This window comes from Camelus dromedarius, chromosome 1 (assembly GCF_036321535.1).
Source record: "Camelus dromedarius isolate mCamDro1 chromosome 1, mCamDro1.pat, whole genome shotgun sequence".
Lineage (NCBI taxonomy): Eukaryota > Metazoa > Chordata > Mammalia > Artiodactyla > Camelidae > Camelus > Camelus dromedarius.
This window is the reverse complement of record NC_087436.1, coordinates 59,976,927-59,991,543: the sequence shown is the minus strand read 5'-3', so window position 1 is coordinate 59,991,543 and position 14,617 is coordinate 59,976,927. Positions and strand designations below refer to the sequence as shown.

The following is a 14,617-nucleotide window of genomic DNA, read 5'->3' as shown; positions in this document are numbered from 1 at the left end:
ATAGCATATGCTTTGTGGTGTGAGAAAAGGTTACATGGCAAAGTCAGAATACTCAATCTTAAATCTACGACTGTACCAACTTTTGCAGGTTTTGGACTTAGGAGTCCCATAGGTTTGATCATTTTTGGTGTTCATATACTTTAATTACCTAGAAATAAATGAAGGTAGTGCTTAGAACAAAACCTTAGGATAAATAATTCTTGTGACTCTCAAACATTTCCCTTCATTTTAAAACCACTGTTGTATAATCTCATATCAACTGTCAGTGTTTCATGTCTGTCTGAATCATTCTTTTCATATTGATTGATGGTTGCTGACAACTGACTTCCTCTGGATGAAGTTCTGGAAGTTCTACATGTAACCTTCTCAGAATGCCCTGATTAGTGACCCCAATCTTGGCAAAAGGCTCTATCTGTCTAGAAAGAAATGGGGACTTTAATTTTTCAGTCAGCCTTCCTCGACATTCCCAAGTAACAGAAGGCTATGATGGGATTGTCTGCGCTTCATGCAATTTATTTACAACAACAGTTCTTTTCACAGAAGAGCAAATTTAGCATATAAATTTGTAGGTTGGTGCCTCAAATTATTATTTGCATCTTTGGTTAGAAGAAATAGTGAAGTGTACTGATTTTTTTTCAACTCATGGAGGCTGGAAACCTACTTGAATATACAATGCCTTGACCCTGGCTCATGTTTTTTAAGTTACATTATAAAATAATTGTCTGCTTTTCCATAAATTTACCTTCATTAAACTTAGAAGTCAGTAAATTTGTTCATACATTTTTAAAGCTAACTTTGTAAATACAATTAAATAATGTAATTAAAACTTGGGAATTTGTTTGTTTTCTTCTCTGCTTTCTCTGAAAGCCAGTTTTTCCTATCGTATGAGTTAAGTCTAAATAGTGAACCATTTGTACTTGATGTGATTTGGAAAGCAGAGAAATCATCTTTATGTCAAATCAGGGTTCCGATAATTTTGACAGTACCTAAGCATGCCACTATAATTCAATCATTGAGATTAAAAATCAAAAACCCCTGGTAATAAATAGATGGATTTGAGAGGAATCCATGAAATAAGTATCGTCCCTTTAACAATTTTAGAATAATCAACTGGGCTAGCCACTTACAATTCCTTCTGAAAAAGTGATTTTTCTTTGGGGTAGAGGGTAGGGAAAGGGAGAAGGTGGAGGCATTAAGAAAATGAAATTAAATTTGATATAATTAAATTAGAAAAATAGTTTTCTTCAAGGAATTTCTAGAAGTTACATTGTTTTGAGGCCAACATCAGTATTTCTCACATCTGTTCATCTACTCTGTTTTCATGACTATATTTTAAAACTTTTTATTTTTCCTGTTTATGAAAGTAAAAGATCACTATAAGAAATTTGCAAAACACTAAAAGCTGTAGAGAAGAAAATGATATCATCTGTTGTCAAATAACCCAAATTTTAATTCTTGTAATTTTTATACATTTACCTTTAAAATGGTGTAGTATATAAGCAATATTTCTCAGTTGTGAAAGAGATTTGCATTCTTTCACAAAGTTCAACATAATTAGCAAACCGTATCTTACTTTAGCACTTTTTGTAAAATTTGTCTACTTAATCTAACAAAAGTGAAAAAATATGTACAGTACTATTTCATAAAAATTGTATATTGTTTTCATCTTGAATCTCTAACATGTTTGAAAATGTACTTGTTGACTTATTAGTGAAGTGGTGAGGTAGAGACTTGTGTTGGCTAATTTTGATTTTCATTTTATTTATTTGTTTCCATTGATCTTACAGTGTAATTTCCTTTTAGAGTCTAACAATGATTCAGTATTTATATCAGAAATATTTTAATGTCTCCTGTTTTAAATATAAAATACAGTATTTTATCTGAGATATTAAATAAATATTATATATATATATATGTGTGTGTGTATATATATATATATATATATATATAGTGGTCACATGACTATCTACTAATCTATTTACCCTCAGAAATCCTTTCTCTTCTCAGAGACATATTACTAAGGTTTCTTTTAGTTCTTTTTTTTTTTTTTTTCTGTTTCAGAAAGGATAGCCTAGGCATATTCTTTGTTTTGAAAAATCTGTAGTACCCTTTTATTATCCCATTCATGTTGTGACTTCTCTGTTTGCCTACCTTGCATTTATTACACAAATTCTTGTATCTTGTGATAAATGAAATTTAAAAGCATTAAAACTTTAATGTAATTTAATTTCAAGTAGATATAAAAACTCAGTCATTTAAATGAAACTCCCAACCATCCATCTTTAGATAGGTTTATTAATTTTTACTTTCATCATACAACAATTAATGGGGCTTATTTTCTTATTGACTTAATTATTCTTTTTTTAACTTCAGTGTCTTTGAGTTCAATTTCAAGTGTTCCAACCTCTAGATCATAAAAATTAAGTATTGATACTCATATTACCTTAAGCAAACAAATGCTCCCTAGTTTTGAAAAATATTCTTGTTTACTTAGAGCATTTTCTTTACTTGCTCTTTTCCATTTTAAAATAACTCAGCTCTGTTTCCCTCATAGAGATCCAGGTAACTTTTCCTCTGATCTGAAGTTTATTACCCTATTACTTGAAAATATCTCTAGAAGAAATTAAAACTTCATTAAAATTGGGGGAAGGGAAGACTTTTCTGTCTTGCTCACAGTTGAATCCTACCCCTAAGTATATTTCTTGTAACATACCAAGTAGTTCACTAAATATTTATTGAATAAGTGAATGTTATCCCAGAGGAATGAGTCAGTAACTGTACGTCGATTTCATCACTAGCATTGTTTAAGACAACAGTGGAAATTTAAAATATAATAGTTTTTTCTTCTCCCAGTATGATAGAATTATTTGGTTTAGACTCAAAGCTCGTGCCAAGGATAAGTAGAGACAAACTTTTTAAAAAAGAGAAAGAAATAAAATCTGTTTGATGACATTGGAAGAGATGATGAGGAAATTAGCGCTTCTCCTTGACACATACTGGACAGTAATCTTTGCCTCTTGAGTGCCACAAGATTGATTTAAATTCAGCTCTGCTTTCATTGGTCATCTATTTTATTTGCAGACTCTAGTGCTGAACAGATTAATAACTCAGCAATATTTTTAGGGGAAAACTGAAGAACATTGGGATCATTTCTTACACCTCTTTCTGAGATGGTGGCTCCATACTTCTTCACTGACTTGTGTGCTCCTGTTGTATTTTTGTCCTCTCTTTCATTAATGTGTGCTGTCATCCTCAGTGTTTGACTGTTTCTACATTGTTGTCCCTGTCATGGTTCTTGAAATGAGTACTTAGATCACTGATTATTGGCCATTCATTTATAATCAACTCAAATACCACTTCCAGCACTATCATTTTTTGTTTCTTTACTGCACTTTCATTCATATTGGCAAATTCCTTCCTTATATTATTCATTTTTGTAAAATTTCGCATGAGTTTATCATTGGGAGAGAAAGAAGCAATGCATCTATATACTTTGATGTCTGTCCTTAACCTGAGTAACAGATGCATAGTGACCAATTGTTGACAGACTTTGAAAGAAGCAGTGTGTGTGTGTGTGACCTATCTTGATTTGCATCTCTTATTTGTGTATTGACTTGTGGACTGAAGATACAGTGAAGAAGTACTTTTGTGCTTTATATAATTTCTCACAGTTGATATGCCATGCTAACTTGCCAACTGAAATTTGAGCCATATTTTGGGGGGTATTGGTTGTTCTTTAACTAAACCTAACTAAAATTTGTGCATATCAGAACCATGTAGGAAGATTGAATATATATATACAAACTCAGTTTTATTAATTATTAGGAAAACTATTAATCAAAGCTACAACTTGATAACACTATACACTTATAGGGATAGCCATGGTAGGCAGAATTCTAAGATGACACATGACCCTAGCCCTCATATAGTTCCTTCTACTGGGGAGATGATACAACATCACTACTGTAATTATGTTATCTTACATGGAAAAAGGGAATTTACAGATGTAATTAAGGTTACTAACCAGTTGACTTTCAGTTAATCAAAAGGAGATACTCTGCATGGGCATAACCTAATCACATGAGCCCTTTAAAAGCAGAGAATTTTTTTCTCCACTGTTAGCAGAAGAAGAAATGAGAGATTTGAAGCATGAGAGGGCTTCAATGTGAGGGATATTTTCCATTACTGAGATGGACAGGCCATTGGCCATTGACCCGTGAGTTGCTTCTAGGACCTGAGAGTAGTCTCTGGCCAACAACATGCAAGGTAAAAGAGACCTGAGGCCTACTTACCATAAGGAATTATATTTTGCTAACAGCCTAAATGAGCTTGGGCATTGCTTTTTCCCCCAGAGACTCTAGATGAGAGTACAGGCTCACTGTCAAACTGACATTGTTGTGAGACCCTAGTCAGACTCAGACCCAGTTGAGCCAACATGAACCTCTAACCTGCAGAACTGTGAGATGATAAATGAGTGTTGTTTTAAGCTACTAGATTTGTGCAAATTTGTTACACAGCAATAGAAAATTAACAAAATATTAAAATTTTAAAAAACTGACAAAAATCAAGTGTTAGTATAGACGTGGAACAACTGAAACTGGGGGAATAAAAATTAGAACGATCAGTTCAGAAGACTGTTTGGAAGTATCTCTAAAGCTGAACCTAAAGTGTAGAGCATACCCTATGAGCAGTTACAGGCTCTAGATACTTTTGCAATATGAATCTATTTGTGCATACACACACACACAAAAATACAAGAAGTTTTATAGAGATTTTGACATAGCTTCAGACCAGAAACAATACAAGTGTCCATCACCAATAAAATGTACAAATATATCATGCTGTATTTATTCAGTGGAGAGCTCCACAGCTATGAGAATGAACTACTGCTGCACATGAATGAGTTTTACAGATGTCTGTTGAATGAAGTCAGCCACACATGAAATAGTTCACACACAGAAGAGTATGAACTCATTTATATAAAGTTCAGAAATAGGTAAAACTAATCTATGGTTATATAAGTAATAATAATGGCTGTGTTTGGAAGCTATAGTAGTGATAAGGAAGGGATATTTCAGAGCATGTTAGGGTGTTGGTTTATTAATCTTGATGCTAATTAAATAGGTGTGTTTATGTTGCAAAGATTAGCAGTGTATAATTTGTGCACTTCTTATTCTTCAGTGAAAAGCTTTTTTAAAATGAAGGATTGTAAAATATTGGCAACACCTTTTCCACTCTGTGGCTTAAAAAAAGAAAAGAAAAAGTGCCTAAGGTCATACAACTACGGATTGGAAAGACAGAGTAGAAAATGATACTTAAAGATAATTTAATGATAATATTTCAGTTGAATTACCTCTTTCATTTTACTGAAAAATGAAAAAGAGAAAGTGAGAATAGTCGAGAAATAATTCTGACGTTTACAATCATTTCTTTCTAATAAAACAGTTTGCCGGGAGGATTCATACCACTCTGTGGTCTCGTGTGCTGCTGTGGTTCTCACTCCTATGGAACCAACAATAGAAATGAAGAAAAGAGAAGAACTAAAATTTCCTGAACCTTCCAAACAGTAAGTTGTTCATTTGATTTTTCAGAGTTTTATAAAACTAATTAGATAATTAGATAACTGATCAGAATGAAATCACTCAGAAATTGTTACATATAATCAATGTATTAATGCTAATATACTGAGAGAACAGAAATAAATTTTGTGCATTTAAAAAAATGATTTATCCTTTAATGCCTCAGTGGGTGACTTCTGCCTTCTGACTTTGTGTGTTTGAACTATATGCCATTCAAGTTTCATTTTGTTACCTGAGTAATGTAAGTAGACTGAAGGACTTTATTTCCTTAATACTGTGGTGATGGATGTGCTGTTCTCAGATTCCTTATCTTATAGTTGCGGGTTTTAATGGTCTAAAATATGATCAATTTTAAATATAAGTTTCTTAGCCTTAAGTTGGTTTGCACTTTTATAAGGAATGAAAGTTATTTTTAACTTTAACTATTTAATGTTTTCATATTTTTCCATTTAAACAGATCAAACTTCATTTAAATTTAAATTTGATCTTATGTGGAAAAAATAATAGATTTTTTCTTACAGTAGCCAAAGAGAATTAAATTCATGATAACAAAAGTATGATCTATGGACTTGAAATATCAAATAAACTAGGATTATTTCTAGTTATGTGTTAAGTAAATGAAAAGGGAAAACCTACTGCTGATTTTCTAGTGAAAGCAGTGCCATGCCCGCTAGAAGGTCTCAGGTTGGAGATGTGGTGATGTATGGTGTCTCCAAGGGTTGCTGGCAGGTGAGAGTTTCTTTGAAGCACCTACTATTTTTCCCCTAGGTTAACTGTATCATATTTTGTTTCTTGATGTCTTTCTACTGAATTAGCTCTTGAAGACTGAGTTTCCTGGAACATGATAGTGTCTGATACACTCTGTGAAATCGATTAGAAAATCCCTTAATGTTGCATTCAATAATGTTGAATTCAAATGGAGCAATGTATATATTTGATTGCATGAAGATAGTCTGTATTAATATTCTCATTATAGAGAAAAGAAATACTAGCCAATTCAGAAAGTAATGATTGTAATTCAGTTTTAATACAATCTAAAAGTGAAAACAATTTAACTACTCTTAATATAGTCTTATTTTTTAAGTTCTGAAAGTCATTTTTTGTCTAATAGGAGGAAAATTACATCTCATATATGCCAATTGAATTATATTAGAAAACTCAAATGCATTTTTTGCAATGTATGTATGAGTTTATATATTTGTAAATTGGATCTTAAATTCTCTTAATTATCTTTCAGTGACTGCTTAAAACTGGTGAATAGTACTATTTGCTTGCATAAAATGTCTTTTTTCTTGTCTTAGCTACTTTATAAATATCCATTCTTTTTATTTAGAGGTATATATTGAAGTAGACAGCATTTGTTAACTGGCTGCCCTTTTTCTTCCTGTTATCCTGCATTCACTCTGATACTCTCCTTTATTCTCTGAATCTATTTTGTTATTTAAACTCTCCCTCAACAGAATCATTCATTCATTTGTGCAGGTTTTGTTATTGGTTTTGTTTTTCTAAGTCAGAGAGACCTTGGTTAAAATCTTACCTCTGCTACGTATCAGATGGAAATTGGAGACATTTTATTTAAACTCTTTGTCTACATCTGTTAATTGGGGTGATATCACCATATTTACAGGGTCGTTGTGAATGTTATGTGAAGTAATATTGTTACAAGATCTGAAATCTCAAAATCCGTAAAGGTGTTAGTTATGTTGCCCCTTCCATAGCTGCAGCTACCAACATTACTGGTGACTTACAGATATAAATTCTTCTCCTCAAGTTTCTTATTATGCAAGTTTAATATTTAAATTCTTGACCAGACTTATCTAACTAGATAACCTACCAGAATCTTATGCTAAATGTGTCTAAATCAAATTAATGACTCCTCTAGACCCCTCAAGTTTTTCATTCCTTCTGATTTCTGTATTTATGTAGAGCTACCATTATTTTTCTTAAGATCACAATATGTTTTCCCTCACATCTCACATTCAGTTAGTTATTGATTACTTGATTAATGTCTCTATTATATTTTTCTTACCATTTGAGCTGACCAGGAAGGCATAGACTTCTCATATTTTAAAACTTATTCTAATATATATATATTCAGTTGTGATCTTATTGAAGCCATCCAAATGATGGTCATATATCAAATGGAAATTACATATGCCCTCCATGTCTCATGCTACTGTTTTGATAATTATATGGTAAGTGTGACTATATGGCAAGAACACAATATAAATTCAGATATAGTGATTAATTCAGAACTCTTGTTTGCCAATGAACAAAGCCCAGATGCAAATTGGTTTCAGAAAAATCAAGGGTGGTGATTGTTATTGTATAACAATATGTAATTGAAAGTGTAGAGGTAAAAATGTCCTCAAGTATGATTCAATCTAGTACTCTGACGATGTCCTGGAGGGTCATTCTCTCCATCTACATCTCTGTTCTGCTGTCTTGTCTGTAGTTTCCATTTTCAAAGAGGTTCCTCTAGTGGTGACATTACTGTCTTCAGCAGCTACTGGGACAAATTTTTATCTTTTCAACAAATCCAGTGGAAATAAATGATTTCTCTTTCCCTTTAATCAAAATAATAAAGCCATATCTGAGTGTCATTGACTTGGACCAGCTTAGCTTGTTTGACATGACTATGCTGAGGCATTCACTGTACCCAGGAATATTTGATGATGTGATTGGCTGGAATCAGATTACATGACAAACTCTGCAGCAGAGGGTGAAGATGAGATGGAAAAAGTGATTCCACACTCAAAATAGGGGTGATGTTGGTGAAAGAAGGCAGATACAGATGCTAGGAAGTCAAAACAGTGGCTGCTCAATATAGGCAGTGTCATCATTAGTTTTAAAAGTCAGAATTCTTTATTATAGATATTAAAATATAGATGCTGAAATAACTACATTAAAACTATGGATGTTGAAATACTACTTTAAAATACAATTATGTATATCTTCAGTTCTCGTTTTAAATAATTTTTCACCTACTTAATTCTATTCGATATTATTTTATCCACCTGTGCTGTTGAGAGGCAGTATAACTTGATGGTTAGGAATTCCTGCCTTGGGCTGTTTTTTGATGCTTTCATAACCAAAGTTTGTTTATTTTTAATATAGGAGTCACTTTATTTATCTTGGAGAGCCATACCTTAAACACAATATGAAGTCGAGAATATAATTAAAAAAAATTTTACAATAAATATATTAGGTAAATAAACATATCACATTTTTATAAATGGAGTTACCAAAGCCCTGTGTAGTGTTATTCATTTTGTGTATATTGGATTTCTTATGAAAAATAATAACCCACCAATATAATACTGAGTTATCAGAATGCAGTAAGTTGAGACATTGTCTTTGGATACCTAATATTCCCTTTAAATTCAGAATGGAATTATCTCTTTATGTAAATATTTATTTCTAACTTTACATGTTTCACATGATGAATTCATAAACCATTGAGTCTTTGAAGCTTGGAAACTGTAATTTAGAACTCCGTAGGTATCTTGCTAGGAAGAACTGCAATCATCTTCTCAGTACATGGGCTCCAGAATACATAAGACTTTTCAGACAAAAGAATTTGTAAGATAATGTATTTTTGAGGCTGTTGTAATCTAAGTGAAAAGGTAAAAAATACACATAAAAAGGTAAATCACAGTATAAAGACAACAGATGCTATTTCTCCAATGTAAGGTATAGATTTTGGTCAAGCATATGATTGTTGGAAGCTAAGTCAGGTTTGTTGATATAGCAGTATAAATTTATTTATGAAAATAAATCCGGAATATTGGTCTTAATTATACCATTGTATTGATATGTCATTTTAGAATGTAAGAATTTTATGACTGACATATTTCTATTATCTTACCAACTTTTAGTCATATTCTGGTGATTAATAAACAGTCTCTGTTTGACAATTTAAAAAAATATTCTCATGTATGTATCAGTTTTAAGATACATTCAATAAGAAAAAAATAGAAATTATGAATTCCTTTTAGGAGTGAAGTATAAATTTTTCAGCATGGCAAGTGATAGGGAGGAAGTACCTGAATCTTCTAGGAAGGAAACCTACATTCTGAGCACTATAGTGGGACTGCGTCAGAGTTTGTCTCTCATTTATGTATCTAAAGTTTATCTTAATTCAGAAAACAAAGATGTAGATTTTACTTTACTTTTCAGTCTAGGTAGTTCGGAATGCCATGAAAAGGATAAGTTTTATGAAAAAATAGAAAAATCTCTTTGATGCAAAAAGAATATACAATTTTCAAATATTTGACCATCAGTGTAGAATGTTGGGATCAAAGCGATAAGCGTGAATCTTTATACATTTATTAAAATCCTCATATTAAAAATATGTCCTCATACTAAAAAAAACTGGGGAGAGATGCACAGTTAATTTGGGAGGTGGTAATGGAAGAACCAGTTGGGGAGACAGCCAGGGGGATGGCAGGTGCTGGGAGCCTCGTCCAGCGGTTGGACAGTAGGGGGCAGGTCTAGGGGTCCCTGGAGGCAGAATCTGGGGTATCACCCACGACTCCACATGAGAGTACCTCCTGCAGCCCAGGAAAGCCCGGCTGGGTCCCAGGCAATCAGAGGGAGATGCTAGCTGCAGGCGGGGTTCTGGTGGCCCCAGCATGTTACTCAAAAGTGGACATTTCTCAAAATACAGCTGTGTGCAAATGAGCACCTCATGAACGGTATATAAAATTCAATATCTGAAGAGAATGAAAGAATACTGCTTCCATGATTGGTTATGGATTTTATTTTGTGTTTTTATTAGAAATATGTTGTTGACATGCAGACGCCCTGTTTCTATGTATCATAACTCAATAAAAAGAAGGGGTTTTATGGCCATTGTAAATTTAGAAATGTAGACATGAAAGGGAGAGTGAGAAATTATTCTGTTACTTCTTTGTCCATTTCCATATTTTGTTTTTATTTTATATACAGAGATCTAAGCTTCTTAAGAGATTTGATCTATTGTTTCCTTTTATGGAAACAAAGCATTACCTATCTCTTCTGTCATTCAATCCAAGTTTCAAGGCTTCCTTGGAGTGTTTCACCTTGTTGACCTGAGGAAGGTTCACTGAGCTGCTTCTGAAAGGGCACAATGCTATCATTTAGTACAGAATGACTTGTTTTTAAAGAATGGCTAAACTTAACCTATTTCATTCTTAGAGGATACTTAAGAACACAAGTTGAAAGTTCCATCAGCTCTTTTTATTTGGTTTTACAATGAATGAATACTGTCATATGTTAAATTTGGAAAAGTTTAAGGCCTCTCCGATGTACACCCTTTAAAAATCTTTTCTTATAACTTGGTTTTGTTTAAAAAATAAAAAAATCACATTCTTGTTTTAATTGTTGTATCTTAATTATCTTTAGCTAAATATAACATTTTTAAATCAAAGAAATGGATATAACACTTTGACTTAAATAATAATAATAATAATAACACAATACAGCTGATCTTGTTTGGAATAGATTCTCCAGATTGGAAGAGGTTTTAAAGATCACTGGGTCCCATTACCTCTTTGGCCGTAAATCCACCTACATTATTTATACAAAATAGTCATATAAAAATTTCAATGACAAGAAGCCCACTACATCCATTGACTGTTATCAAATCCATTCTTATACCATAATCTATCTTTGTACATATCATCCTTGAAATCTCCATTATGTCTTTTACATCCACACAGAACCATGAATAAGACATTTCTATTCCCAAATTACAGAGACAATACTAAGCTTAATTCTGTAATATCTAATATCTAAACTCTATATTATTAAAAACAAATTTTATTTTGATGCACTAGATTATGGTATCTCTGGAAATATGTTGACATTTTAAATGGATATGCTGGGTGAAGAGAGCACCTTTTTTTTCCACCTTATACCATCTCTCTAAATTCATATATGCCTTTTCATTCCTTGACAAAACATGGAACTTTAACCTTACTGATAAGGACTTAACAAAAGTTATATTCCAAACAAACATAAAAACAGAGAAAATAACAACAACAATAAAAGTGTTAACTACCTAGTAAAACGAATGGTACTAAGTAGGAAAGAAGGATTAAAAGAAACAGTTTTCTTCCTGGCTCATTTGAGGAGAAATAGGTGCACAAATGAAGAGGTACTGATTGATTGTGATAATCAACAGTGAAGAATTGTGTTACTTAAGTTCTTCTATTTATTCTGTTGATTTGCAAATGCTAATCATCTTTTACATTCTTGGTTTCTAATGACATTCATATTTTTTAGGTTGTAAAAGTCTATAAAAAGAACTGAATATGAAATAAAATGATTGTCTAGTGTGTCGAGTTCTACACTTAGTAATTAAAGTAACTGAAAGGAAAGTATAATTTATTCTTTTTTTAAAGGGTCATCTGGGACAAGTTTCTTAATCTATATGTGCCTTGGTTTCCTCAGGTACAACCTGGGGATGATAATAACACAGAACATTGTTGGGAGGATTAAATGAGTTAATATCTGTAAAGCTTAGAATAATGCATGACACTTAGTATGAACTATATAAGTGCTAATGAATAAACAAATATACTATTTTGAACAATATATGTATAAATTCGACAAACAATATTCCAGTGTCTAAAATGTATAAAATTTTGTGTTGAGTACAAGAGATTAAAAAACAAACAAAAAAGAGACTAATGGAAAATATCTGTCCTCAAAAAATACTCGTCTTAAGTGTCTGGTAAGAGACTTCACAGAATAAGGCAATTTTATTTTTGTCTAATAAGTACTATAATAGAGGTGTTCAAATATTATAGTAGTGAATGGGAGTGACTTCATCTAAAAGAACCTTGATTTTTTTCAGCAATTGTGGGGATCCTTTAATTTGGAGGTTTGAGAATAGTCATCAATGTTTATTATAGACTCCTTTAAAAAGCAAAGTGAGGCTCCTTCACATTTTACAAAATGCTTTCCTAGATTTTCACTCCTTAGAATGTCTCTGTGAAGTTTGTGCTGCCAGTGTTTGTTTTACAGAGAACTACAGTTTAGAAATACAAACAGCCTTATCATGTCCCAGACAAGTGAGTCAGGTTTCCAAACTCCTAGTTCAGAGATCTTTTCAATCTGTATGAGAAAATTACTGTTTGAATTCATGTGGCATCTTCAAATATTAATTATTCAAATATTTTCTATGTTAAAGTTGAAATATTAACAGTGGCTAGGAATAAATCAAACCTAACTCTATTTTCAATTTGACAGTATCAGATAACTATAATGGTTGGTTCTACTTGCTAAATTAAAGATAACTTATTTTATCCCCAAAATAAATAAAAATTAATCATTTTTGATTTTTGAGTACCTACTATTTATCATTATCCTAAGTACACAGCAGATTAAGAAAAAGATTTTATTGTAAAAGAGACTCAAATTTAGCAATTGAAAAAAGATAACTTTAAAAAATAAGTAATTACATGTTACGAATAAGTAAACTTGAGAAAATATCTAAAATCATAAATTCCATAGAACATCATGTTTATATAGACCTCCTCGACTATCCTTACCCCCAACTTCCTCCTATAAGAGATATTAAATCAGTCATTTTTAATTTTCTTTTTTGTGCCCAGAATTATTCTACACATTTTATATTTATATATTGAAAATCTAAACAACCTTAGAAAGCAGGTGCTGTTGTCCTTACTTTATTGATAAAGATACTGGATTTCAATAAAATTAACTTGCTCTATGTCATCTGCTGATAAGTGGAGATATGTTAGATTTCAAAGCTTTTGATTTTTTTCTATTAGTCTATCATGAAAGGGGAAAAACAGGAAATTAATATTGGGTGGTATAGCCTTGTTTATGGTGTTATTAAATATTTATGTTATTATCCACATTATAGAAAAGTTGAAATGAACTATTTCATTTATCGGCAAACAGAATTCTTCCATAGGATGATGTCAGCAGGGGCAGTTGAAGGTGGCACCATGACTTTTATCTGTGCATGAGAGCTACTTCCACAACAATGGTGGTGCATCAGCAGTCTTTTTTAGTGATCTGATACACTGTATTTCAATATCACACTATAAAGAGTACAATGGTACTGTACTGCACTGATGAACTGAAACACTTCAGTCATCTTATCAGGCTGTTCCAACTCAACTGAAAAATAGCATTTGTGTGTTCACTGTACAAAGAAGGATTGCCAGATCAGATGCAAATGTTACAGTAGGATTTCTTGACTGTTCTGCACAAGGGACCAGATATTATGACTCGCTAAGGAGCAGAAAGAGAAAAATAACAACGCTTAATCAAGTGGAGCAGTTCCTCTGAGGATTTTTATTTATTTATTTAGTATTAAAATCCACTGGTTCTTGAGTAACACACGAAGTATAAAAATAATCAACTTTCTTGAATCTTTTTTAAATTTAATTAATCAGTAACTCATGAGACTACATTTTCCATTAAGGTGAATAGATATTATGAACACAGAAAGATCCTCTCATAAGCAATAGCAATTGATACAGCTTAACTGATGAAACACCTAGACTGCCCCTCTTTTCTTCCCACCTTGGGCTTCTTTCTGCGTGAGTAGGACCTCAGGCCAGAGGGTGAATTCAGCCCATCTAAGCTCTGTCCACCACTGCTGGTGATGGCCTCTTCCTTTGCAGCCCTGTGGGCCATTGTGTGGGAGTACATCGGGGAGGGGAGGACTCAGAGCCGCCTGAATGGGAATTCCTAGCACGGTGGGTGGTGGAGGCTAAGGCTCAAAGAGCCATAGGAACCCTGGCTCTTTGGAACTCTCGCCTTGTCGAAAGAGGCACCACCAGAGAAGGGAGAAATGCACTCCTCTCAAGTACAGAACCCAAGGCAAGAATTTGGCCTGCCTAGAACTAAGGGCAGTGGTACTGAAGGATAGATTTAGGTTTTGTGAGGCCTGAAGTTTAATATCTGGAAGAGCCATTAAAAAAAAAAAAAGTCAGAAAAAAGAAAGAAAGAAAAAAAAGGATCTTTTCTAGGGCTTTGTGAAGGGCCCTCAGGTACAAGTGAGGGCTCTGAAACTT

At 32.7% G+C, this 14,617-nt stretch overlaps 1 protein-coding gene across 5 annotated transcripts in view; it reads left to right on the top strand.

The window, feature by feature from the left end:
- Window positions 1–14,617, top strand: part of CCSER1 (coiled-coil serine rich protein 1) — a 1,104,264-nt gene that overhangs the window by 261,412 nt on the left and 828,235 nt on the right. For all 5 annotated transcript variants that reach the window (XM_031469432.2, XM_064484846.1, XM_064484851.1 and 2 more), the window contains exon 5: window positions 5,446–5,566. In XM_031469432.2, the coding sequence (XP_031325292.1) occupies window positions 5,446–5,566 (121 nt within the window). The remainder of the gene's footprint in view (window positions 1–5,445; window positions 5,567–14,617) is intronic.